Here is a 24,401-nt window from a genome sequence, read left to right as displayed (position 1 = left end):
TTTGTGTTTGTTCGTCGAGCAGTACATGCTACTTTCACCCAGTCGCACACACAAAATCATCCAGTACTTCTATATGCTGTGTTTTTCCTATCACGCAGTTCAGTATCATGCACACAACATACAGACAGGAGAAGCCGGAGATCGAACCCCTGACCTTCTGGTCACAATTCTGAACCTTTGTCCCCCTCTAGTGGCGAAATTAATTCTAGCACTTGGTACAGTTGAAACAAAATGCCTAAGAAAGTAGTTTTAACAGGGAATTATTTATTTTTTCAAATCATGCATTGCACACTGGCTTTGTATAGTGTAAATACATTCTCATACTTCGTTGGATTATAAATAATAATGTAAAAAAGGAGATAAATACTATAGATTTCACATATGCATAATGATACATTGGCAAAGAGATAAAACACAGGAGTAAACGCATTTTCAATGGGACTCAATTTCCAATCCACCTGTTCTTGAAACAATGGTCCCTGCATACGATGAGTATTAACTTGTGTTTCTTGTCATTTGGATGATGTAACCCTTTTTATAATACTTTTATAGACACCAACATAACAAGATTAAACTAGTTAAATGCTGCACCAACCTTCAGGCTACATACATTTGCTCCCCAGACTCATATGAGGTCACCATGACCTTTGACCAATGAAATCTAATCAGTTCATCTTTGAGTCCAAGTGACAGCTGGTCAGAATTTGACGTAAGGCAGATTTGAGAAATCACGTTCAAGAGGCCAAATACAAGCTTTGTGAGGTCACCGTGACCTTTGACCCTCAGATTCAGTTGAGTCCAAACGAATGCTTGTGCTCCAAGAAATCAAATTTCCTATGGGTGTTCTTGATATATAACATTCCCAAGAACATGGTGTCACTGTCTCTTTGACCTTCTACAACCAAAATCTGATCAGTTCATCTCTGAATCAAACTGAATGTTTGCCCCAAATTTGAAAAAATCCCCCCCGAGGCGTTCTTGAGATATTGTGAATACAAACTAGGAATCAGGAAAAGATAACCTGTGAATAAAAAGAGATAAAAACATAAACAGAATAAGAAGAGACAGTGGCTTCACTTCTTTAGAAATAGTTTATTTAGTGCATTTCTAGTTTGTCCGAAGCAGGAACCAAAATATTACGTAAGTCTGTGCTCCTATTGGTTCACCAAAGTTCTGTTCCAACACCATTGGTCCAATCATGTTCTGGTGCAATACTATTGGTCCAGTAGTGTTCTAACACCCTCACATTGGTTCACTAGTGTTGTGGTATGACACTATTGGCTCACTAGTGTTCTCTCTTGGTCAGGAACACGTAAGACCAGAAAAAAAAGGACCTTCAGCATGCTGCTACTGAGCAGAGGTCAACAAGCTTCCATGCAACAACAAACAAACAAACAAACAAACAGCAAGGGACAACGACAACGAACGGAAAGATAAACAACAGCATTGCTTGTAAGAAGTAAGCATGGAAGCATATACAGTAAAACCTTATTTTAACCTGCTAAAGCCCTCAGGAGTTTTGTCTGATATACAACAGATCTTAAAAAGGTAAAATCCCACCCCCCCAGACACATGCGTGCACACACACACACACTCTCAATTGCCCACACACACACACACAAACGCACACCCACTGCAAGAGCAGAGCATGGCACGCTAACCCTGACCACTCACACACACACACACACACACGCACACACAGGCGCACCTGCATGCAAACAAATGATCAGTCCTTGTAAGTGTACGAGGAATACGATTGCCATTTTTAAAAATATGACTTAACCCCATGAACTCTGTGTAAACATAGCGTACGGTAGAGTAGATAAAGACCTTCCTCCTCCCCTTTGTGGCTCTTTCTTGTCACTTGCCTTATTTTTCGTAGCGATAACTTTGTTAGCTAATACTTGGACTCTTTGGTTCTCTGTAACAGTCTGTTTATAGGACTGTGTGACTGACTGACTGAGTCTCTCCATCCCTCCTCCTCTCCCTCCCTCGTTCTGTCTGGGTGCCGCACACCGGCGGGAGGAGTCGTCAAGGGAACAGATTCACAGGTCCTGTCCGTCTGCAGACCAGAGCAGCAGAGTCAGACGGCTTGATTGTCCTTGATTTATTTACATCACAGTCAGTCACAGTGGGCTCCGTGAAAGTGGAAGAACACCTTCCTGTCCTCCTCCATTTTCCTCGTCTCCTGACCCTCACCAGCCTGATGTGTGGGCATATCGGCCTGAGATCTGTGTGTGACTGCACATGTGTGTGTGTGTGTGCTTGGATGTGTATTCATGTGTATGTGTGTGTCTGTGTGGGGTATAAGGGGGCTAGAATAAGGTATTGTTGCTGGGCGTCTTCCCTCCGCCTGAGATTTGTGTGTGCGCATGTGTCTGTGTGCATTAATGTGTGTGTGTGTGTGTGAGGGGTGTGGGGCTAGGATAAGTCATTGTTGCTCGGTGATTTCCCTCCGCCGTTAAGTAGGGCCGAAGCACTTCGACTCTTGGTCGGCGTGCCACTGCCGGACCGAGAGAGTTCTGTCAGGTCATGGAGGGAGGGCTCCCTGTACATGGCCACTGCAAAAACACACACAAACACACACACACACACAGAGACACGAAGACAAGATTCATTAATTCATCTAATGGTATCAGTCTGGTTTGGTATGCACAGTCTTGCTCTGTAAGCTCGGTACATTTTGTTCTCCTGCATGCAGATAACTGGTTGTTTTTTTGCTTCATGTCAACAGTTTAATTAATTCTGGTTTAAAGTCCTGATTTTACCGTCAGACAGGAGTTTGCAGTTTTACCATAATGCTCCATAAAATATTGAAAGATGATGATATTTTAATGAACAATGATAAACAGATCATGTTTTTTTTTACCTCCGCCGAGGAGTTTATGTTTTCATCACCATTTGTGATTGTCCGTCTGTTTTTGTCTGACCTTCAGGAGGATTACACGAGAACTACGGAACTGATTTTTTAAAACGGAATATTTTATCACTTTCTTTAATATTGCCTTTTTTTTTACATTTTTAATGATTTACAAGGGAATGATGTCGTGGCTCCGAGCTTAAGAGTTCTTGGATTTTTGTTGGACACTTTTGATCATGAACTCTTTTGGTCTATTGACTTTTACCTGTGTTTCCTTGTGTTTAGGTTTGTGTTCAGTTCCCCCTGAGTTCTCCGCTTCCTGTTTATTTATTACTATTCTGATCTCCCTCATGTGCTTCTGTTCTGTTTACTTCCTGTCTCTGTGTGTTTCCCTCCAGTATTGACCGTTGCCTGGATTTGTTTCACCTGTTTGTCCCGAGCCACCTGACTCTAGTTTGTCATCAGTTCAGTTTGTATTTAAGTCCTCAGTTCTGTTTAGTCTCAGTCATCACAAGTTCCTTATCCTGCCTTGTTTTTCCTGGACAGTTTCAGTTTGCTTGTTTGTTTCCTGTCGGGCCTTCTCCTTATTTTGTGTTTTCAACTAATTCAGTTTTTCTTTTTATTGGACCTGCCTCCTGCCTCGCTCCTGCATTTGGGTCCAGCTGCTCTCTACAATTGTGACAAATAATTCAATCAATCAATCAGACTTAATTTGATAGCCCATATTCTCGAATCACAATTTGTCTCATAGGGCTTAACAGGGTGCGACATCTTCTGTCCCTAACCCTCAACAAGAGTAATGAAAAACTACCCAAAAAATCTCCATTAACAGGGGAAATAAAACATCGAACCTCAGAGACAGCCACATAGATATTGCATGTAGCTGAACACATCAACACGATTTCAATTCATGGATCTTAATGAAAAAATAGGCATTTTCAGGCGACTGACATGAGTGTGTGCAATTTGGTTTGAATTTAAGGGGCTTGTCGGGCCTTGGTGCCTTTCTAGGCAAAGTATCAATTTGTTCCTTCTTTCTTTTTAATGGCTACTTGGAGGCAGCGGAAATGAGATGTCACAAAACACGGACATATGAGGAGTTTCCCATTGACGCACAGCTGCAGTTACAGCATTAGCATTCATTTGGAGTTGTGAGCAATTGATGAATGTAAGTCCAATATCCAATCTCCCTTTTAGCTTTGTTTTTCTCTCCACTAATTCCTGAGGAGATATTCAGCTCTTAAGCTGCTGAAAGCTTCACTAAGTTCACCAGTTCACTGGAAACTGTGGTTTTATAGGGCTTTTTCATGGAAAACAGTTGGAAGTGGTGAGAATAAATTAAGATCCAGTCAAGTTTCAGGGTCATAAAACCAAAGCAATAAGCTGAAAGGATTAATTACTGTGAGCGACTGAATGACCCTGGTTCACACTGAATAGGGAAGAAGTTACTCTATTTACACTTCATCAAATCGGAGATATCTGTATTTATTGCCTTCCACCAATCAGATATCAGGGATTTACTTGTTGCCAGGATGAAGCACCTATGTATTTCTGATTAGGTCATTAATAATCCATGTTTTTCCTGCAGTTGACTTTGATTGTTAGTCATGAATATTTAAAGATCCCCTACACACATATTTGAAGACAATGAAAACCTCTGACTCAGATAAAATAAATCTTGGGATGACGACATAAGAATTGAGAAATATTTTTGTCTGATTTTCAATAGAAAAAAGTCAATAACCTGGAACAAGTTGGATGTTTGATGCAAACTGAAAGTTCCTTCTCTGTATTTCTGTCCTGAAAGTTTCAGGTTTCCACACACACCTGTAAGTTGCAGACTGGACAATGATTGGCTGCAAAGTAGCTGTGATGTCACAAAATCCTGCTCGTAATCATACACTATACGAACTGAGATTTAAAGTGAGCACAAAGAAACTTTCTCTTTTCTTAGGATGAATATGAAAATTCGCCATTAACGTTACAGAGAAATTATTCAAGTTGGTCAATTTTTGGAATGTGTGAACTTTGTCAGAAAAAAAAGTAGATTTGAACTTTAACCTGCTGATCCTCGCATAATGTTTTAATACCAAGCCGTGAAGTGTGCTTCCTTCATCTGCCACACTCCTACCTTTGAGCGGTTTCGGTATGAAGTGTGCGGCGGCCTTGTTCTTCTTCACGTGGTTCCCCTTCATGATTCCTCCCTCCTTGTTGAGTCCCAGGTACCAGGCCCGGCCCGAGGCCTGCTGCCGGTACAGCATGGAGGAGTAGGTGACGTAGTAGTTCTCGAACACGGACTCCTTGAACTTACACTCCGGGGTAAAATGTTCCTGCGCAGAAAATGTGAAGGATATTAGAACATACATAGAAGAAAGAAGACAAGAAGGTGATTAGGTAGACATGGAGCGGGGCGACGTAAGTGTGTGTGTGTGTGTGTGTGTGTGTGTGTGTGTGTGTGTGTGTGTGTGTGTGTGTGTGTGTGTGTGTGTGTGTGTGTGGGTGGGTGTTAGCTGCAGAGACGGAGCAGAGTCTCAGACGGTATGAGTCTGTAAAGGCGACTCCATTAAAAAGTCTTCAATCATTTCTTAATATCGCCCTCAGTGTTTTCATCCATCAGCCGGTTCGGCTCTTTGAATCATTATCTCGGCCGGGCTGTGGTCTCCAAGAACAAACTGCACCGACTTAGGACAGCTGACATTTGCATTTCCTTATTCCTGCATCTCCATGGCAACCAGCTACTCCCTTGAATACCAACCAGCCCACTGAGAGAAAGATGATGCCCAGGTTGCCGGGGGAAACGGAGAGATACAGAAAGAGCGATTTTTTTCTCTCTTTGTCATCCATTAATCTTGTGCGAGTTGTGATTGGATTTAGCGTGAATGGTTTTATGTATGATTTTTATTAGCTTCGGGGAGAGCAAAGAAGCACATGTGGTGTGTGTGTGTATAAATCTATAAATAATGTGTGTGTTTCTCTCTGTGTTTAATATCTAGTGAAAAGATGAAACAGTTGATATCAGCGCTATGACTGAAGCCTGAAGCAGGACTGAGCAATGATTGGCCAGATACTGTGGCTGCATGTACGTGCCTTCATAGGCCGAACAACATGGCTGTGTCCATTTTCTATTCACTCTTTGTCTGTTTCATCTTCTCCCGCAGCCTTTGTGTACATGGAGGTGAGTGTTATTTTTGTTGATTCTTTTTTGTTATTGCATCTCGACCACCCACAAATCGTGGCTCAAGAGCTTACGTGAGCCACTAAACACGCTGCACTGCAGCCAACGCTGCCTTCTGACCTGTGTGAGGAAATCTATGCTCAGGGACGAATGTGTATACCGAGTTGTGAAACAAATTTCAGGAGCTTTGCTTAAATGGACACAAAGTAATGTCTGAGGGGAAATAAACAAAAGGAGGGCAGAGGATGATCTGAAATCAATCCTGAGGAGCCACAATATCAGGAGACAGATAAGAGAGGCACACCGGAGTATAACACCTAATGATAAGTGACTCACAAGGCACCACTGTGGTTAAAGTACTGATGTAATGATAGGATGATAATGAGAGCAGCCACACTGAAAACTGCTGTTTCATTACTCACCTTAAAAGAAAATGATTCCAAAAGGCAAAAGAAGAAAGTTTGGTCTCTAATGTTCTATAATTATGATGATGGTGCATGTGCGTGTGTGTGTGTGTGTGTGTGTGTGTGTGTGTGTGTGTGTGTGTGTGTGTGTGTGTGTGTGTGTGTGTGTGTGTGTGTGTGTGTGTGTGTGTGTGTGTGGGGTGACCTACAGAGGTGTAGAGAAAGCCTTCGTTGTTCATTGCCAAGTAGAGTTTGGTCTGGACGCCCTGGATTGCCACCACACGAAGCCCCACTGGAATCAGGTTGAACACAGCTACGTGCGCACACACACATCCCCACACACACACACACACACACACACACACACACACACACACACACACACAATAAACACACAAACACATCCAGCAAACAAACAAGCATTCACACAGTGAACACAGAGAAAAATCCTCATCAATATCAATGTTGTGTCTCACATGATGACATCTCCTTTTTGCTACAGCAAAGCTATTTCACAAGGTCAGTGTGGCGCTGAGGCGACTGGTTCAGACTAATGATTCAGTGCAGTACAGTCCAGTGATCATGGGATGAGAAGGTGGAGAGTTATCAGAGGGCACGCAGCAATGCAAGGTTCGGTAAATATTTAAAGTTTGAACAGAAAAGACACAGAGAGTCTGAGTTTACAGATATTTCTCCCATACAAATGAAAATACCACCACTACTACTACTCAGGCTAAAACTTAGAGTTACAACCATTATCAACAAATTGATCAACCTTTTCTTTCAATCAACAGATGAATTATTTAGTCTAGAAAGTCTCGAACAATGTCTTTGTTTGAAAACCCAACGAAATGTGGTTTACAGGGATATGACCACATGTTGCTTGGTAAATGACGATGACCATGATCAAAATGGTTCTTGATTCATTTCCTGTCAGTCAAATTACAAACAAACTGATGAACTGGCTTCACATCTTAGCAGTAAATCTTACTTTTGAACGTGTACAGTATAGAGGACATTCCTGTAGCGTTCAATGGTCTTTGTTCTTCAATATTTATCGATGGTCATACTGACCGGTTGCCGATATGAAAACTTTTATTTTACAGGATAAACAGTGCATTTATATTTGCATTTTACTTGAAACATATTTTCTCCTAAGTTCTATACATTTTGTTACATTTGTGTTTTTCTTTTTATTCCTGGTTATTTATAATTTATGGTTAAACTTTAAAATACCAAGCCACAATTACATTTGTTTCTGATAACGACATCTTATCAGTCTCTAGAAGTAGATGGTGGCACAAATTCCTAAAAAAAGCATTTATCAATAAACTAGCTTTACTGAAAATCGTATGTGACAGATGAACACGTTACAGTCTTTTATTGTCTTGTCTAATAAATAATATTTGATGCTCACTTAATGCACATTTTGAATGAAAAAATGCTTAGAATAAATGATCCCCCAGTGGAAATAGTGCACATGTTTGATTCCAGCGAGTCTTTCAGATTGAATTCAAGGAATTTTTCCAGGCCTGATGGATTTGCAGATCCATGGCTGCAAAACCATATGGTGCAGAGAATTGTTGTTCACATAAACAAAGATTGTTGTTTATCCCTGGTGGTTTGCATTCAGCAGGCACAAGCTAATGTTTATGTTTTTACAGTAAAAGCTCTGTAATAGGGTTTATCAGTAGTCATTATAACAGGGAGAGAATTATACTCATTCAGCCGTCCATGTTCTATATAATACTCTAGTTATATGGAGACGTGGATTAACCATTCAAACCCAGTCTTCATTTGGTTATTCATGTGGGTAGGCGTTTACATGATGTACACATCATGCAATTGTCTAATAAAAGAGCACGCTTCCCTTTGTGCCCACGTCTTTCCCTCTGTGCACAACAGTGGGCCTGAGAAGTAGCAGAAATAAACGTGTGATGCTGACAACACGGACCGTGCACCAGAAAGAGAGTGATTGCCATCTGAGCCACAACAACAGGATTGAATTAGCCGCATCAATCACACATCGAGGCCCGTGTGTGTTTGTGTGTCTGCGGGTGTGTGTGAGACAGAGAGCGAGATGGAGCGGGCAATAGAGAATCTGTTCACTGGTGCGAAGCAGCCTATTTCGGTGATTTGAACATTGCACTGAACATCCTGTGGATGTTTAATTGATTTTTTTATTGAGGAAAGATTAGATGGAGAAAGGCAGCTGGGGGGGGGGAAACATGCATAATTTTTCTAATGAAATTAACACTTCACGTGTTGGTGTGTGGGGGGGGGGGGGGTTAGGTCCAGATTCCCACGGGGTGAAGCTTATCAATATATTGGATTTAACTGGTTGTGGATCAATCCAAAATTTGGTATAAGGGGATTAACTTTAAACTAAATATTGATATTGAACCTTCAATGTTTGGTACAATAATACAATGCTTTTATACTTATACATTGTATTACAACTTCAAAAGTAATATGAAAATCAACAGAAAGCAGGTTTCAGTCTCGCGTTATAAATGTTTATCTTCAAGATTTTAGTTGCCTTCGTACCTTAACTGAGATTTTTTAAATAATTCAACATGTTGAAATGCTGCTACACACACAGGTTTCAGCTTCCTTTACAAGAAACACTCGATTCACGCTGTTGTTTACAAACAGAACATCTCAGGTAAATTGCATTTTAAAGCTGTATCTGTGATTGTTAGGGGATTGTTAAGATCTTTGAAGCTTTAGAGTTGAAGTGATTCAATGTTTGTTCAGGTTAATGGACTTAAAAGGCACTGTGATTGTTTCAGTCATTTTTCCAAACAAAAATACCAAACAGTCCTATTTACTCAAATACAATCATTTTATGGTTTTCTTCGTGATATGTAACCGTTGACTGAATATCTTTGGGTTTTGGTCGACTAGTAAATACATTTAAAGATTTGACCTCTACAGCATTTTCCCACAATTTTAATAGATTTTCTAGTAAAAACAATTAATGAAGAAAAGAAACGCCAGAATAATCAGTGAATGACTATTAAGCCCATGTTGACTTTTGAAAGATGCTAAATGAAGACAATGGAATCGATGAATGACCTGTAGTCTTTTCTGTAAAGGTCCAAACAGAGGTCTTACCATATGTGCTGTCCTCATCCTTGGTTCCATCAATGGTGCCATCGGGCTGCATCTGCAGCTGGAAGCCCTGGCTACTGGAAAGCCTGGTCACAATGCCCTTTAACTGGGGCTCTGAAAGGAGGAGAGGAGGAGAGGCGTCACATTAACTGCACTCGTTCCATATTTGTGATCACATGTTTCAAATCCAGTTGTCTGCAGGAAGCCAGAGGAGGAGAAGCCTCCAGGGCCCAGTATCGATCCCTGACCCCTGTACACGGTGGAACACGTCAAAATCAATACAACTATTGACAGATGGTTGGAGCAGCTCAATTTCAAATCTTTTTTTTTTGTGGAGATCTGCATCAGGCCCCACACATACACGCTGTGACAGCACTTTGCTGCGGGACAACACAAAGTTATTCACATGCACCTTTGTGGTGTCATGCAACAGGATTTATCCCCGAGCCACTGAGCCTGTCCGGAGGGTGATGACTGATGAAGTGATGAGGGAGCAGAGAAAATGATGGTGTTAGGTGGTGGAGGTGATGACGACGGTGAAGATGGTTGAGGTGGTGGCTCTCACACTTCCCCTCGCCCCAACCCACAGACCTGGTGGTCGCCTTCGCTTCCGTTTCTTCCTCGATCCAAACAGTTTGACACGCGAGAACACGTTCAGCTTGCTCGGTTTCTCATTTGCGCCCTTGCTGTTGCTCGGGCTGCTGCTGCCGCGACATGCGTTCGCCTTCTCCCGCTCCCTCGCCTGCCGCTTCTGGCGGATCAGGGAGCTGGCGATAGCCGCTGCCCGGGACATGTTCCCCCGGTGGAGTGAAACCAGGCTGTGCGTCCCGCTCGCAGGAAGAGTTCGCTGATAAGGCGGTGGGGGTGTGTGTGGTGCTGGGAGGGGGGGGGGGGTCTACACCACCCACGGCTCAGTTCGCATCACACACCGGCCGCTGCAGTCCCGCAGATGTCCGTGGTTTCAAAAACCGTCCAGAATCCTCCATCGGTGCGTCCTGGCGCGTCATGGAAGTGGTTGAAACAAATCCAGTGATGATCCAGTGAGTGCGCGTTAACGACGCCGCCTCACACCCCCCAAGGGCTCCGAGGGACTGAGGCTGTGGATCCCAGCTCAGGTGCTTCTTCTTCTGACTGTGCCCGAGAGGGTGCCTGGAGGAAGAGGAGGAGGAAGAGGAGGAGGAGGAGGAGGGCGTGCGTGAAGGTCCAGTCCGGGTCCAAAGTGGCGAATCAACAGCTTAGTGTGTATGAGCTGGTGCGACTCACACCGGCGGTTGTTGTTGATGAAGACTGCAGCTGCTTCTTCCTCCTCTGCTGCTGCTGCTGCTGCTGCTGCTCTGCACCGCTCCCCCCGGCGATGCTCCGCTCCTCGACAACGTCCGTGACAGAAATGCAGCAGCCGGGATGTTTGTCAATGAAACTGCTCGGAGCTGCTCCAGTGGAGAAGGGATCATGATGCAGCCGTGCCGTTCATAAAACTGCTGCAGCCCTGCCCGCCCCGAGGAAGACGAAGGAGGGGTGGTGGGGTTGAGGTTGTGTGTGTGTGTGTGTGTGTGTGTGTGTGTGTGTGTGTGTGTGCGTGTGCGTGTGTGTGTGTGTGAGGAGGATGGAGTGGGGTGAGGGTGATGATGAAGAAAGGGGGGATCTTTGTCGGTCACCTGTAGCCCTGAACCCCCACGTGGCATGATATGTACATGTTCCACTAAACACTGCTGTGGGATAGGAGGGGAGAGTGACAGTGGGGGGAGGAGAGGGAGAAAGTGAAGGTAGGGCGGAGGGTAATAAAGCAGAGGAGTGATGAAAATAAACTGAGAACAAGAGAAGAGACAGACAGCTGAATGAATGAGAGGAGGGATAATGGGAAAAGGGGGTTGGAGGGGTGCAGGGCAGAAAATGAGATAGGGAGAGGGCGAGAGTGTGTGTGGGTGTGTGTGTGAGAGAGAGAGAGAGAGAGAGAGAGAGAGAGAGAGAGAGAGAGAGAGAGAGAGAGAGAGAGAGAGAGAGAGAGAGAGAGAGAGCTGCACACATTCGTGAGGACTAATTTAAGTATGGGATGAGGACATTGATTAACTAGTCCTAGAGATAGAAGTACTAGTTTGTGTGTGTCTGTGTGTGTGAGTGAGAGAGAGAGAGAGAGAGAGAGAGACAGAGCGAGAAAGAGAGAGAGAAAGACAATCAACAAATGAGTGATGATTGACGGAATGAAGGAAAGGAGGAAAAAATGAACTGAAAGAATGAGAAAAAGGTCTGAAATGAGAGAAAGAGCGAGGACTGCAGAGGAAGATGAATACAAACAGAAAGGCGATAAGAAATATTTAATATATGAGGAGGGATGAGAGAAAAAAGATGGGCGAAATAAGAATATAATATAATGAATATTGGAAAAGAGAGAGAGACCTGGTGAGCGTGTGTGTGTGTGTGTGTGTGTGTGTGTGTGTGTGTGTGTGTGTGTGTGAGTCGAGAACGAAAGGGAGGGAGGAAGGAGGGGCTCTCATCTTCTTTTGGTGCAGAGGTTCACCACAGCTGAAAGGCTGCAGCGTGCAGAGGAGGAGGTGAATAACGGAGACACCACTTCAGTCAGGATGAGCTGCGTCGTTTTCTAGATGTTCCCCTTTGCATTACAGAGACACACACACACACACACACAGAGGCAATCAGCCAACCAATGCATGCTGTCTGGCCACAGGCAGCCCCAACAGGGAAACAGATGCACAGCTGTCAAATGCAGCTGCAATGGCGCATGGCAACTGCAACTTCCGACCGGCGCGGAGGACGAGGTGGGTGGACAAACAGCCGACTGTCTCACAGCTGAGGTCGACCTGTGGCACCTGGCGCCGAGCAGCAGGCAGAGGCAGTGCATGCTGTTTGCCAGTGGAAAAGGTATAAGGAGAATCGATAGCTGGAGAGCAAGAGGATGTGGTGAGCAGTAAATTAGAGCACATGACAGAAGAGGAGGCAAAGTCAGTAAGCTGTAGCCCACTGTAAGAATAAGCCAGTGGGTGGAGGAGAAAGTGATGGACTGTGGACACAAACCGAGGTCAGGACCTGGTCACTGAAGTGGAGCCTTTAGCCTCGTCCTTGGCTGCAGGAGTTGAAGTTACACCTATGGCCTTCTGGTTAGGTAAGAGCCTTGTGAATGTACAGATAAATATAGTTTAGTTGCATCGGCACGGCTCAACCCACATGCCACACATTCCCTGAGAAAGACCGCACATAAAAGAAGCTTTCATAACCAATCAGGGATGTCCTTCAGAACATCTCAATATGAAAGCAGCACACATGTAACCGACGTGATGAAAAGGCTGGAAGTTTGGTCTTGTCCTTCATCTTTTATTCATGAGATCCCCGCTTTCAAACCCACACACCACAGGTCCCATAAAATCAAAAACCACACAAACAAGAGCTGACAAATATATAACGTATAACAAGGCAAGCTGCAGGGTAAACAAACCGTGACAAACATACATGCCGCCACAGTTTTCACCTTCAGTAATAAATCGCCATGATAACCAATGGCAACGTTAGAGGAAGAGGAATAAATCAATGAGTTACATCCACAGGAAGACTGTTGAACAAATAAGTAGTTTAACAATACAGCAGAGAATGGGGTTGTGTCCTAGATTTAAAAAATGCATCCTCAATAAACAAAGATTAAACTCTAAAATTACAAAGCAGTAATAATTAGTCTGGTCTGTCTTCAGAAACAAATCAAAATAAATTATTTAAAAAGAAATCTGAGCATACTGTGTTTAAAATAAGATTTTCTTATGAGTTGTGTGGCGCCCCCTACAGGCACATGGTAATCTGACAACAGATGTTGGAGAAGAGGGAGTAAATATGGACAGAGATAACTACACTATATTAACAGCAAATACCCAGAGAGAGATTTATGTGTGTGTGTGTGTGTGTGTGTGATTCTCAGTCTGACCAGGAATGCCAGTTAAGAGTATAACCTGCCTCGCACAATAGAAACCCAGCAGAGTTCATAATGGAGTTTTTGCAACAAAGCAGTGAGGCCATGAAAGCAACAGTGAACAATGAGAAAATCTATGAATTTTTATACCCATTAAAAAATTCTGAAATTCACAAGTTTTTCCCAAATAACATTTGAGTAAAAAAGTAACATTGGCTCATCTTATTTTGAAAAGTTAATATAGTAAGAAATCATGGAATTTAACATTAAACATATTGTTGCAAAGTGCTGAGGCTTTGATTCAAAGTCTTTGGGGTTCTTTGTGTTAATGTAATTAATCAAACGTGTTATTTTTGCTTTCAAAATGACGCTGGTGTGTTTTTCTCTGTTAAAGGCATTTGACTTTTAAAAAATTAGGCCTGTGTCCATCGGTGCTGTGCCCTGAGGATGTGGAGGAATGCATGTACAGCTCAGGATCAGGATTAAGTGGCTCCTGAAGTCTGAATCACACGGACATTAGTTGAAAATCACCTGTTATTGAAGGTGAATTGTTAAACTTTTGGAAATAATCAGATAAAGCTGTGTTTGGTTTGGGCCCATCAGCTCAGCCAGCGCGTGATGTTTTCAGCACCACGGACAGCGCTTCAAGTTTGAAATGCGATAAAACGCGTTTTACTCAAATTCTAACAAATAAAAATCTGTTATTTAAAAGACGTCTTTACAAAATAAGGAGATTCAATATTTTTGACGATAATGTCGAAAACTAATTTATCCATTAAATAAAAGAACAACAAGTCCCTTTAGAGACCGTAAAGATTGTCGGTTGACCTCAGTGTAACTTCACTATATGTTTATCCCTGATTCCCTCTAACTAAACTATCTGTTTCCATGAAGCACCTTGCACACACAGTGCCGAGTTGTGCTGATGTCTATACGTATATACGCATTGCCTCTTTAAAAAGAATGATAACAGCATTACCACACAGGCCCAGTCACATCTCGTTTCCTCGGGCCCCTACCTGAGGTGCATCGGCGGAGAGGGAAACTCATCCTGCGCCCGTGGAGCTCCGGAGCCGTGTGCTCATGGCTCTTACCCACTTCCTCGTTGCGTGCTGCCCCGACGAAAAGAGGAGGAATTACCGAAGTTCAAACCAGCCAATTCTCCACGGCATTGGATCCATTAGGGCCGCGCGCACATGGCGTTGACGGGAGATCATTACAGAACATTAGAGGCCATTAAGCCGTTGGAACCGGTCATTAATGATTCATCTCGAGGCCCCGCTGATCTGGCACAATAAGAGCAAGAGGGAGCCAGCAGGCCGTTCCCAAATCCAGGGATATGTGGAGGAAGTAGAGTGTGTTTGTGTCTGTGTGTGTGTGTAAGAGAGAGTTTAGAGTGAAACAGATCTGTAATTATGATACTACAGGAACACACACTCACTCTATTCAAATCTATACTTATATGAGCTCTCTCCTCTCCTCAGCAACCCCTGACTGGAGCCATTCATTTTATCCAAAAACCTAGACATTACAGACATATATTTCCGCTTGCCAGAATTTATATTAATAATCACCTTTGTAACTATATCTTTATGATCTTTTGACTGATGTTGTCTAGAAAACTATGTAACAACGATTCTTCTTCATTATCAGATAAACCGAAATAGTGAAAAAAGGATCTCAATCTACTAACGTCCAAGATGTTATTAAATTACATGTTTTCAGGCACCTGAAAAAACCTTTACTTCAGCCAACTTCAATTCTACACACAAAAAAATACAAACATAAACTAACTTAATGTGACCTTCTTATGTAAAGCTGCATTTTGTGATTGTGATTCACTGCACTCACTGCCTCAGGCACAGAAACAGAAAAAATACAAGAAACACAGGAAATATATATAAATATGAAGCTCATGTAAGTCCCCAGAAACAATGACTGACAGAGATCAGGTTATAAAACAACCTCAAGAATAAGCTATTTTAATGTTTATCCAAATTTACAAGGTCATCACAAACCCCCCAAAAGTTTTGGGAAAAATCCTCATTTGCTGTTTCCTTTTCCCACTGTTCTAATTAAACATTCATTATAAAATTCATTCTGTGCAGCCAAGCACTGTTCAACCCCACAAAACTCTGAAAAACAAGTATCAAGTGGTCGAGAAGCAAGACAAGAAACAAGAATCACACATTGGAAAACGTTAAAACCAAATGTCCTTGATGCAAAATATCTTTAGAGACAAACAAAAAAATATACATATCAGATGGCTTTTTTCTCTCAGTTGGTCTGACTCAGGGCAATGCTGCTTGTCCTCGACCCAACACAAGACTCTGCACAGACACAATTAACCTTATATTATCAGCCCATTATTGCCTACTTCCTGTGAAGCAGCCCGTTAAATCACAAGTACAAATGCAGCAGAGGAGCCTATAAAAGCAGAGGAAGGATGTAGCTTGCGAGTGTACACACTCAGCAACTTGAATGTAAAGTTAATAAAGGAACAAATGGCAAAGTTAGCGGAGAAAGGATTCTTTTATATGAATCGGCTTCACCTTCTCATTTCCCAGATTTCTGAGCGACAATGTCATTGTTGTTGTTACTCATGCACCTAATTGTATTATTGTGTTGTGGCTTCCTAGGATCGGGAAACAACTCTATTAGATCAAGCTGATGGAGTGGTCACTGTGTCTTCTTCCTTTCCTTCTTCTTTCCTTCTTTCCCTTCTTCGGACCTTCCTTCCTTCCTTCCTCCATCCCTCCCTCCCTCCATTTGTCTCAACGGATCTGAAGCACAATTTTAGCTTTGAACAAACACCTTGTACATCTACCAAAATACTTTTGTATCCTTGGCTTGAAATAGCAAACCAGAAAGCAGGCGGCAGGTACGTTCTGGCAGAGGGTCCCAGGACAGCAGCCTGGGCAGGTCGCCAGGGTCCAATCCTTACAGAAAAAACATCTGAAGCCGTTTCCCCTTCAGGTTTTTAGAGCATGAGCTCTCATTCAATAGCTGTGATTCGAATAATCAGCCACTAGATGGCGTCATACTATCAGATAGCATAGTGTAGAAGAGGGGAGGTGGTGGTGTTTGGGTGTGCGTGTTCTCGTTTCTTTTATCTTTATAGGACCTTTTCCTGTCCGGTCCTAAAGAGGCAAAACCTTATTTCTGAGGTCCTGGTTAGGGTTATGTGAGTATAGTTAAGTTAAAGTTAATGTTAGGCATTAAATGGTCATAATTAAAGTTAAGTGATGGTTTCTAAAATAATGGAAGTCAATGCAAAGTCATTAGAATGATAGCTGTGCAAACCTGTCAGTGTGTGCGTGTATAATTGATGGGTAACTCAAACTCCCCAAAATAAAATCTGCCCCTGTATCTGTGAGATGAAAGTTTCCTCTCTCTTGAAATCACCAGTTTTTCAGCCTGACACCTTTCACATCACTGACAACAATATCCAAACACGTAATGCATCTGCCTTGCAAACCAATCACCTCACAGACTCACACCTTCAGCCTGTTCACTTTTAGTCTTGCAACCGGTTTCTTCAGACTCCCACGAAATGAAAAAGAAGGATGCAAAACGTTTATATGTCTCTCACATTCACCATTAACCCTGCAGTCTTTATTTATCAACATACATACAGTACATAGTACCATCTCATTAAAGAGCCCTATCACTGCTTACAGCTCTTTTTCATTCTGTCACTTTACAGTTTAGCATAAGCTTTATTACAATTAACTAAAAATAAAAATAAAACATAAAAACTATATAAAACTTGACCTCAAAAAAACATTTTGTGATTTTGTTTCCATTAACAAGGACCAGCTGACAAGTGAAACTGCTTCGAATGTAATGGTATAAATTTCCAGTGGAAACAAAAATACAACAAATATTCTGGAAAGTTATGCTGTCTTGAAAAACATCATCTTGCCTTTTTAGGATCTAAAAATAAATCATAAAAAAACCCTCTATGAATAGCTATAACGCTAAACATGCTACTAACATAGAAACTAAGTGTAAGAAGTAGGCTTTCATATACTTTATAGGTATTGAATAAATGTAAAACTAATCAGATCTGTAAGTATCATGTTTGTTGTGCGTCGTAGCTTTAACAACATTACATCAGATGTGGTTCAGATGGAACGGGCTTTAATTTCTGTGCAGCGCGGAACTCTGCTGTGACATAATCAGGGTTAATTAGCAATAGTCTCTCTGCTCGTCTCCTGCTACTTATTATGAGTGTGCACGTGCACACACACACACACACACACACACACAGGAATTAACACTTCTCATAATCCGCATTCATAAGCCTCACCTCTATAAGAACAAGATGTTAATGAGTTCTTGTTCTCGTCAAACTTAATCCTTACAACCATTATTGTGTTAAATGGGACAGAACAAGATGATGATGATATATAACCCTGCTGATCCGTCCACCTGAGAGAGAGAGAGAGAGAGAGAGAGAGAGAGAGAGAGAGAGAGAGAGAGAGAGAGAGAGAGAGAGAGACTCATTGCTAAAGATATTTTAGTCCAAGAGAACACGAGAAAAAATAGCTGAGGCCGAATGGGGTTGTGTTACTTCTTTGTGTGTCAATAAACAAGTTAATGACTCGCTCAGTCAATTCAGTTGATGGATGAGGCCTCAGTAATTGCTCAATAACAGGTTTTATTTCCTTTAAGTATCTTTATTTTGGAAAGTGCTGACCTGTGGTTTGCTGTTACTTTCATCCTTAGAATCTAAATTCAGAGTTATATTCTAGTCCGGCCTTTTGGGAGTAATGTCCCTACATATTAACACTTATTATTATATTACAAAGAAATGCAAACCAGTCCGACAGTGAATACTACCTTATTCTAAGTGTTTAGTTTATTGAGACGTGTTTGGAGCGGCTCTATGTGGTGAGGTTGTGCTGGGCTGTATTTGCCTATGGTTCTAATATATGGTTAACCTCATTTCAGTGGTGGATACTGTGGACACCACGAACTATCTCCTCAGAAATATTGTCCAATCAACACCCGTGCCACAGTTTTAGCCTCAGTAACAAATTCTACGTTTGTGTTTATTACAGGGAAGCGGTACTGGACTCCATTACACTGTACAGGGGTTAATATTGTTGTGGTCTCTCTGTGGATTTATCCTCCCATAAATCACCCCCTCTCGTTTATTGGCCCGGTTTTATTGCTTTTACTGTTTATTGATGTGTTTGCTTTGTATCCTTTAAGGGAGTTCTATGAGTAAAGGCTCCCATAAATAAGGTTTCTGACTGTTCTGCTATATCAGCATTTTGCTCTCCGTTGCACCACTACTGGCACAGCTTTGTTAACCAAGCCGTGAGGGATAATATCCGACAAGGAGTGCAAAATGAATCGGAGGTGGTTGAACAAGATAAATAGCTGGAGGTGCTATTTCTCCGAATCCAAATCTTATAAAACTGGAAAATGCTGTTGGAAAGCACTTCCGAAAAAGCTAAATCATGTATCGATATCTTCTTTTCAAGAATTGGTCAGGGTGCAAAGCTCAAATTTTGTCACCTACAGAACATCGTACTGCTGTGATATGCATCGCAAATCATAAAAACAAGGAATCTGATGTCGTATTTTTATATCTTCACTCTAACAGCTGCTCAGCCACTGAAAAAATCCATGAATAGTTCAAATCTGGAGGGATATCTCATTATAGGCTAGAGAACAGCTAACGTTATATCGTTAGTTATCGTTAGCCTCCCACCCTGAGTGTGACATAAGAGAAAAGGGGCTGTTAGTGAATATGGAGGGAGGAAACATTGGGGCCCTGGGGCTATACTGCTAAACTCCCATTTTACTGGCTCAGCATTCAGAGGTTAGTGTCTTGCTAACACAGCATTTTGACTGCAGTTATGAATAATTCACTACTATTACGTTTACTGTTGTAGACCAGATTCATTCTCTCAGTTAGGCTGGGCTACTTCCAATATGAACATAACTACACTAAACTACATTAAGTTAGGCCACGATAGGAAGCAGCTGAACTCAACACTGGTGATACTGGTTTTTCCCGGCATCAGACATTCATTTTTTATACAATAACGTTGCTTTTGTCCAATTCATTTTGATGGAATCATCATTTTTTTCCAGAGCAAAGTTTAAAACCCAAACTGAACTTTATTGAAAGACTGTTTGTGGGACGGATGAACTTCAGCACTGTTGTCTACCATAAAAAAAAGATTGACTGAATAATCTGAAACCTCCACTTGACCTCATTATAAGTGAACTGCCAAAGAAGAAAGACAGAAGACTATTATATATATTTATCTTTATTTTAGGTGGGAAATCAGTGTTGATTATGTAGAGGAGCAGATCATTTGTCTTTTATGGATCACACTTCATTCTATAGAATAGATCTTGATGATTTTTCATTCAGTGGCTTTAACCTTAAACAAAAGCTTATCATCATATGCTTTTGTTATAATCCACTGCGCGGTTTCATCTCAATGCAATTACACACAAATCCACTGCTTTTTTTGTGAATGAACACATGGCCTCGTGCAGGCTACACACACACACTATTTATGCGTGATCGCGCTCAGCTCGCGGGCAACACCCTTTTTTTTTTGGTCTCCATGGCAATGCTAGTTTCAGTTTCATTATACGGTGCCACGCGTCGATTTTAATGCTGTCCAGGGGGGACACAATAAATATGTGCGTGTGTATGTGTGCAGCTGAAATTAGATCAGGGAACCGGAAACCCCTTCCTGTGTTCATAATAATAATAATAATAATAATAATAATAATAATAATAATAATAACATCTTTAAATGGTTTTACACATATCGGGTGTTTCCTTTTGAACAGCCTGCAGGGTTTGTGGATCTCCAACATTTGTATTGAAGCTTCAAGACCTCACAGAGACATGCTATCTATAAATGCAATCTCGTGCATGGAGTCTTTATCGCATGTGTTTAGACAAATGAATTTAGAAAATGAAATATATATAGTAGGCTAAAATAAGGTTTCTGTGCCATATTCTGAACCAGCATGCCAATGGGAGTAAGTGTTCATGCTGACGTCAGCAGCGCAATAAGCTTCAGCAGATATTCTCACCTCTTTGCTTGTGATAATAAAAACAACATATGGGATGGCACCTTCCATCCTCTCACACTCTGTTCTCATCACTCACCTTTGGCGCCATGGTCTTTATCCTCTTTGCTCTTCGTTTTTCCGCTCATGGAGCCCCGACGACTCTGCTGCTGCTGGTTGGAATCAAAGTTCAGCTCAAAGATGCTGCTTCAGGTTATTTTTCACTTTTTCATCCTCCTCGGGTGTGTTTCCTTGTCTCCAGTCTCCACACGCACTCACACACACGCACACACACACACTCACACACTCGGTAGTATAGTAGAAACAGTCCAACTCTGTGCAGCCTTCCTTCCTCTCTCTCTCTCTCTCTCTCTGGGTCTCTCTGCCTCTCTCTATCTGAGAGCCCGTTGTTACATGTCACCACGAAGGCGACATGCACGAGCGCTCCTGAGCGTGCACGAGCAAAAAAAAAAGAAGGAAATACTGCAAATTGAGACACAAAGAAAGATGAACCCATCATAAAAAATGTGCAAGCTAAGCAATAACCCTCTTTTACTCTGCACGGTTAGGTAACAAGCAAACCATGAAGAGGGATCCCTCATGAAGCTTCACAAGCAATTTATGGTAAATAAATAATATACAGATGGTTGATTTATTACTTATGAGCCATTGAGCAACTTTTGAATGAAATTAAATTGCTTAACTAATTTATTAAGAAACGAAATGCCTTTGATATAAGCCTTTACGGTAACACATTCACATTTAATGGCCTATTGGAGAGTGAGTGAGCATTGACTTGCCAGTTTTTATCAATGGCAAACTAAAACATGATGGATTATCAGAAAATAAACAGTAGAAAGTGATAACAAATTTGACCTCCATGTTTGCAGTTAAGACATAAATGCTATAGGTCATTAATAAAGAGAAATAGCTCTGATTTGTTACTGCATGTTTTAATTAATACAATCATATGCAATTACAACTGTTAATTAATAGTTGTAAATATTAAGAAGTTGTTAGTAACCGGCTCATATTGCAGATGCCACGCCTTCTTTAAGAGCCTAAAGAAAGACATGTGAATTAAAAGAATTTTCCTCAACCTAAAGCAACAGAAAAGTTTATATTATTAACCTCTATCACAGATTTATACAGCATCATTAAATCAACCATTGGTAAAGCCACTATCACAGCTTTTATAAATGGAGATGATCACATTTTAGACTTTAAGAAGGTCACTATATTCACAAGGTAGTCTTCTGCTCAATAAATGCAGATGCACCTGCAAACTCAGCGGTTTAACAATATGCAAATGAGTCACTTGATTGATCCTTCAATCAATTTGTGCTGTAAAACGTTTTTTTCACCGAGGCAGAAGTAGGATACACTCACACTGTGTCCTCTGACGGTCTCGGCTTTACTGTGTTGCTTCCCTCGTGTGTGTCGGTTCAGATTATCTGACGTCCTTTTCAACTTTTAGATGAGATAACATAATGCTTGTTGTTTTTCTGGTTGGGATCTTGCATCTTTCAAAAAGACGGACTCTCTATTACACTTCTCTTTCTTTAAAGGCTCAATCATCAGTTCATTTAACATATAATTTGGACAGTGATGCCTCTCCTCTCCTCTCCTCTCCTCTCATCAGATTGACCACACCATCCCTAAAGGCTTCGGTTTGTCAGTGCTTGAGTCAGAGATAAATTTAGCTTCATCTGTTAACCTACATTGGCCGGCCATCTGGAAGTAGTTCTGATTTTGTTTATTTCTGTCTCAGACTTTCAGTAATTTATTTCAGGAGACCTACTTTTAACTGACTTTTTAAAGCAGCAATGGAGGTTCAAGATATTTTCTGTAAATCACTGTGTTATTTCATCAAGTATAAGGTCAGAAGAGTTTTCCCACAGATTCTCTTCTCTAACGCTAACATTTGTGACTGCATTCTGTTGAAGATTAATTTGTCCTAAGTGATGCTTAGTCAGTGTGGCATACATATTCATGCTGTTTGTAAATCCCACTCTCAGCATCTTTTATGTGGCCTCATATGATTGAGTTTATTGTGTAACAGGTTTGTGACGTCAAGTCGAAGAGGCTTTTTGACTCCAGCTAAATGAGCTAAACGCTGGCCTTCAGCCATCCTCTCCTCTGGAGGATTACTGATCTGGGACCAGCTGCTCTCTTAGAACAAAAAGTGCCACATGGAACTTAACTGCTCCTGTTCCCAGCCACAGAACCAGCTCTGAGGAAAAGCTTACAGAAGTGCAGGATTAATGCAAACAGATACGGCCCGCACTGGCAACTCCACTGTAAAAGGTACACAGTAGCATATTATATATTTACCTCCGCCAAGGAGATTATGTTGTCAAATTGTTGTCAATTTGTGTTTGTTTGCATGATTATGCAAAAAACTACTAAACCAAATTGCAGCCATGGAGAGATGGGGCTTTGGCTTATAGGAAGGATCCAAAAATGTTATTGCAGATGTAGATTAAGGGAGGCATCAAGGATTTTGTATACCTTTGGAGGTATGCGCTCTACTGAGGGTGATTCTCCAGTTCGGGGTTCTGAGTCAAGCTTCAGTGAACTTTGAATAAACAGGTGAACAGCTCTTTGTGTGGCAGCGGTGGCTCAGATTCAGGGTTCCACTGCCAGTGATCAAATACTGCAGGTCGCTTTTACAGCTTCAGAAAGAAGGATTCAAACCAGCATCACCACGGGCCAAAAAAAACAGCCCATTCCAAACATTCATGTTGACAACGAGTGCTGCACGAGAGTCAGATAACGACTGAACAGATAAGGTGTCAAGCATGTAGGGGTTTAACTAAACTGCCCCCTGGAAAATGCCATCATCTTTTATTACATTTTCATATAAGCCACGATTGTAACCAAACATTATTGGAGACATTGTAACTGGAACTAATTTAGAAAAACCTGACGATAATAATAATTCCTCTGCACTGTGCGCTGGTCTGAGGTCAGCTGTGGTTCTCAGCGTTGTTGAGGGAACATTAACAGCAGAGACATTGACCTCATGAGTCACTCACTGTTGGCAAAACATCTGTGTGATTATACTGTGAAGGAAGGACATTTGTGTACTGATTGATGAGAAGGTGACGTGAAAAACTAGGTTATCGAATTGATCTCAGGGCTGCAACCAGAGTCTTCATCAATTGTTTTGGATCAGTCAATTATACAAATGCTCTGATAATCAATTTGAAGGCAAAAATACACAAGATGCTTTAATTTAATAACCAGTCGCATGACAGTGCAGTCAGGACAGTTTTCTCACCTACATGCTTTAACCTGCTGCCTCTACTCATGTGACGTCAGTGCCCCCCCTCCTCTACCGCTGAGCCATAGTTCACAGGGCTGAGAGAGATGTGGTCCCAGAACACTAATCAGCAGAAAGTGATTTAATCATAACAGCGGCAGAGAACATCTTAATTGTTTTCTTCCCTGTTTTTTTTTTTTCCTGCTGGAGAATCTATAGTTTTCGAGGTGGGATGAGCTTAATGGCTTGCATAATTTTCACTAAAAAGAGAAATGCAACCTTCCCTCACCCGTTTTAAATCATCCTCGCCAATAAGTCTCCACAGGGCTGTGGTTGCCAAGACTCAAGGCCAGCTGACTCGGCTGTCAATCACAGAGATTTGTCCACAGCCACTCCCTGTGTAACTCACACTCTAATCACGCAGCCTTCAATACTCAGGATCCAGCTCAGAGTTTGGCTGATCTTTAACTTGCAGGACCAATGACGGGTCTTGATTATATTGTCGTTATGTTTGATTCTCCTCTGCTGTATCTAAGTGGCTTGAGGCTGATTATGTAAAATTCTAAGATTATATTAAATAATATTTCTCCTTTGAAACGATAATAGAGTTTAAAATCTTG

At 41.7% G+C, this 24,401-nt stretch overlaps 1 protein-coding gene across 4 annotated transcripts; it reads right to left on the bottom strand.

Moving 5' to 3' along the window:
• Nucleotides 1-1,072: 1,072 nt before the first annotated feature.
• Nucleotides 1,073-20,903, bottom strand: fgf13b (fibroblast growth factor 13b). Of its 4 annotated transcripts, none has more exons than XM_034606017.1 (5): nt 20,617-20,903; nt 9,557-9,667; nt 6,649-6,752; nt 4,992-5,190; nt 1,073-2,561 (listed from the first exon to the last, which is right to left on the bottom strand). In XM_034606017.1, exons 1-5 carry the CDS (start codon nt 20,663-20,665, stop codon nt 2,422-2,424), a joined length of 603 nt encoding a protein of 200 aa, XP_034461908.1. In that variant the 5' UTR covers nt 20,666-20,903; the 3' UTR covers nt 1,073-2,421. The 4 variants fall into 4 exon arrangements, with proteins under 4 accessions (XP_034461908.1, XP_034461909.1, XP_034461907.1 ...); XM_034606018.1 differs by lacking the exon at nt 20,617-20,903 and adding an exon at nt 14,483-14,572; XM_034606016.1 differs by lacking the exon at nt 20,617-20,903 and adding an exon at nt 10,145-11,144.
• Nucleotides 20,904-24,401: the final 3,498 nt, after the last annotated feature.

This window comes from Hippoglossus hippoglossus, chromosome 14 (genome assembly GCF_009819705.1).
Source record: "Hippoglossus hippoglossus isolate fHipHip1 chromosome 14, fHipHip1.pri, whole genome shotgun sequence".
NCBI classification, from domain to species: domain Eukaryota; kingdom Metazoa; phylum Chordata; class Actinopteri; order Pleuronectiformes; family Pleuronectidae; genus Hippoglossus; species Hippoglossus hippoglossus.
Note: the sequence above shows the minus strand (reverse complement) of the source record. Positions and strands in the feature narration are given on the sequence as shown.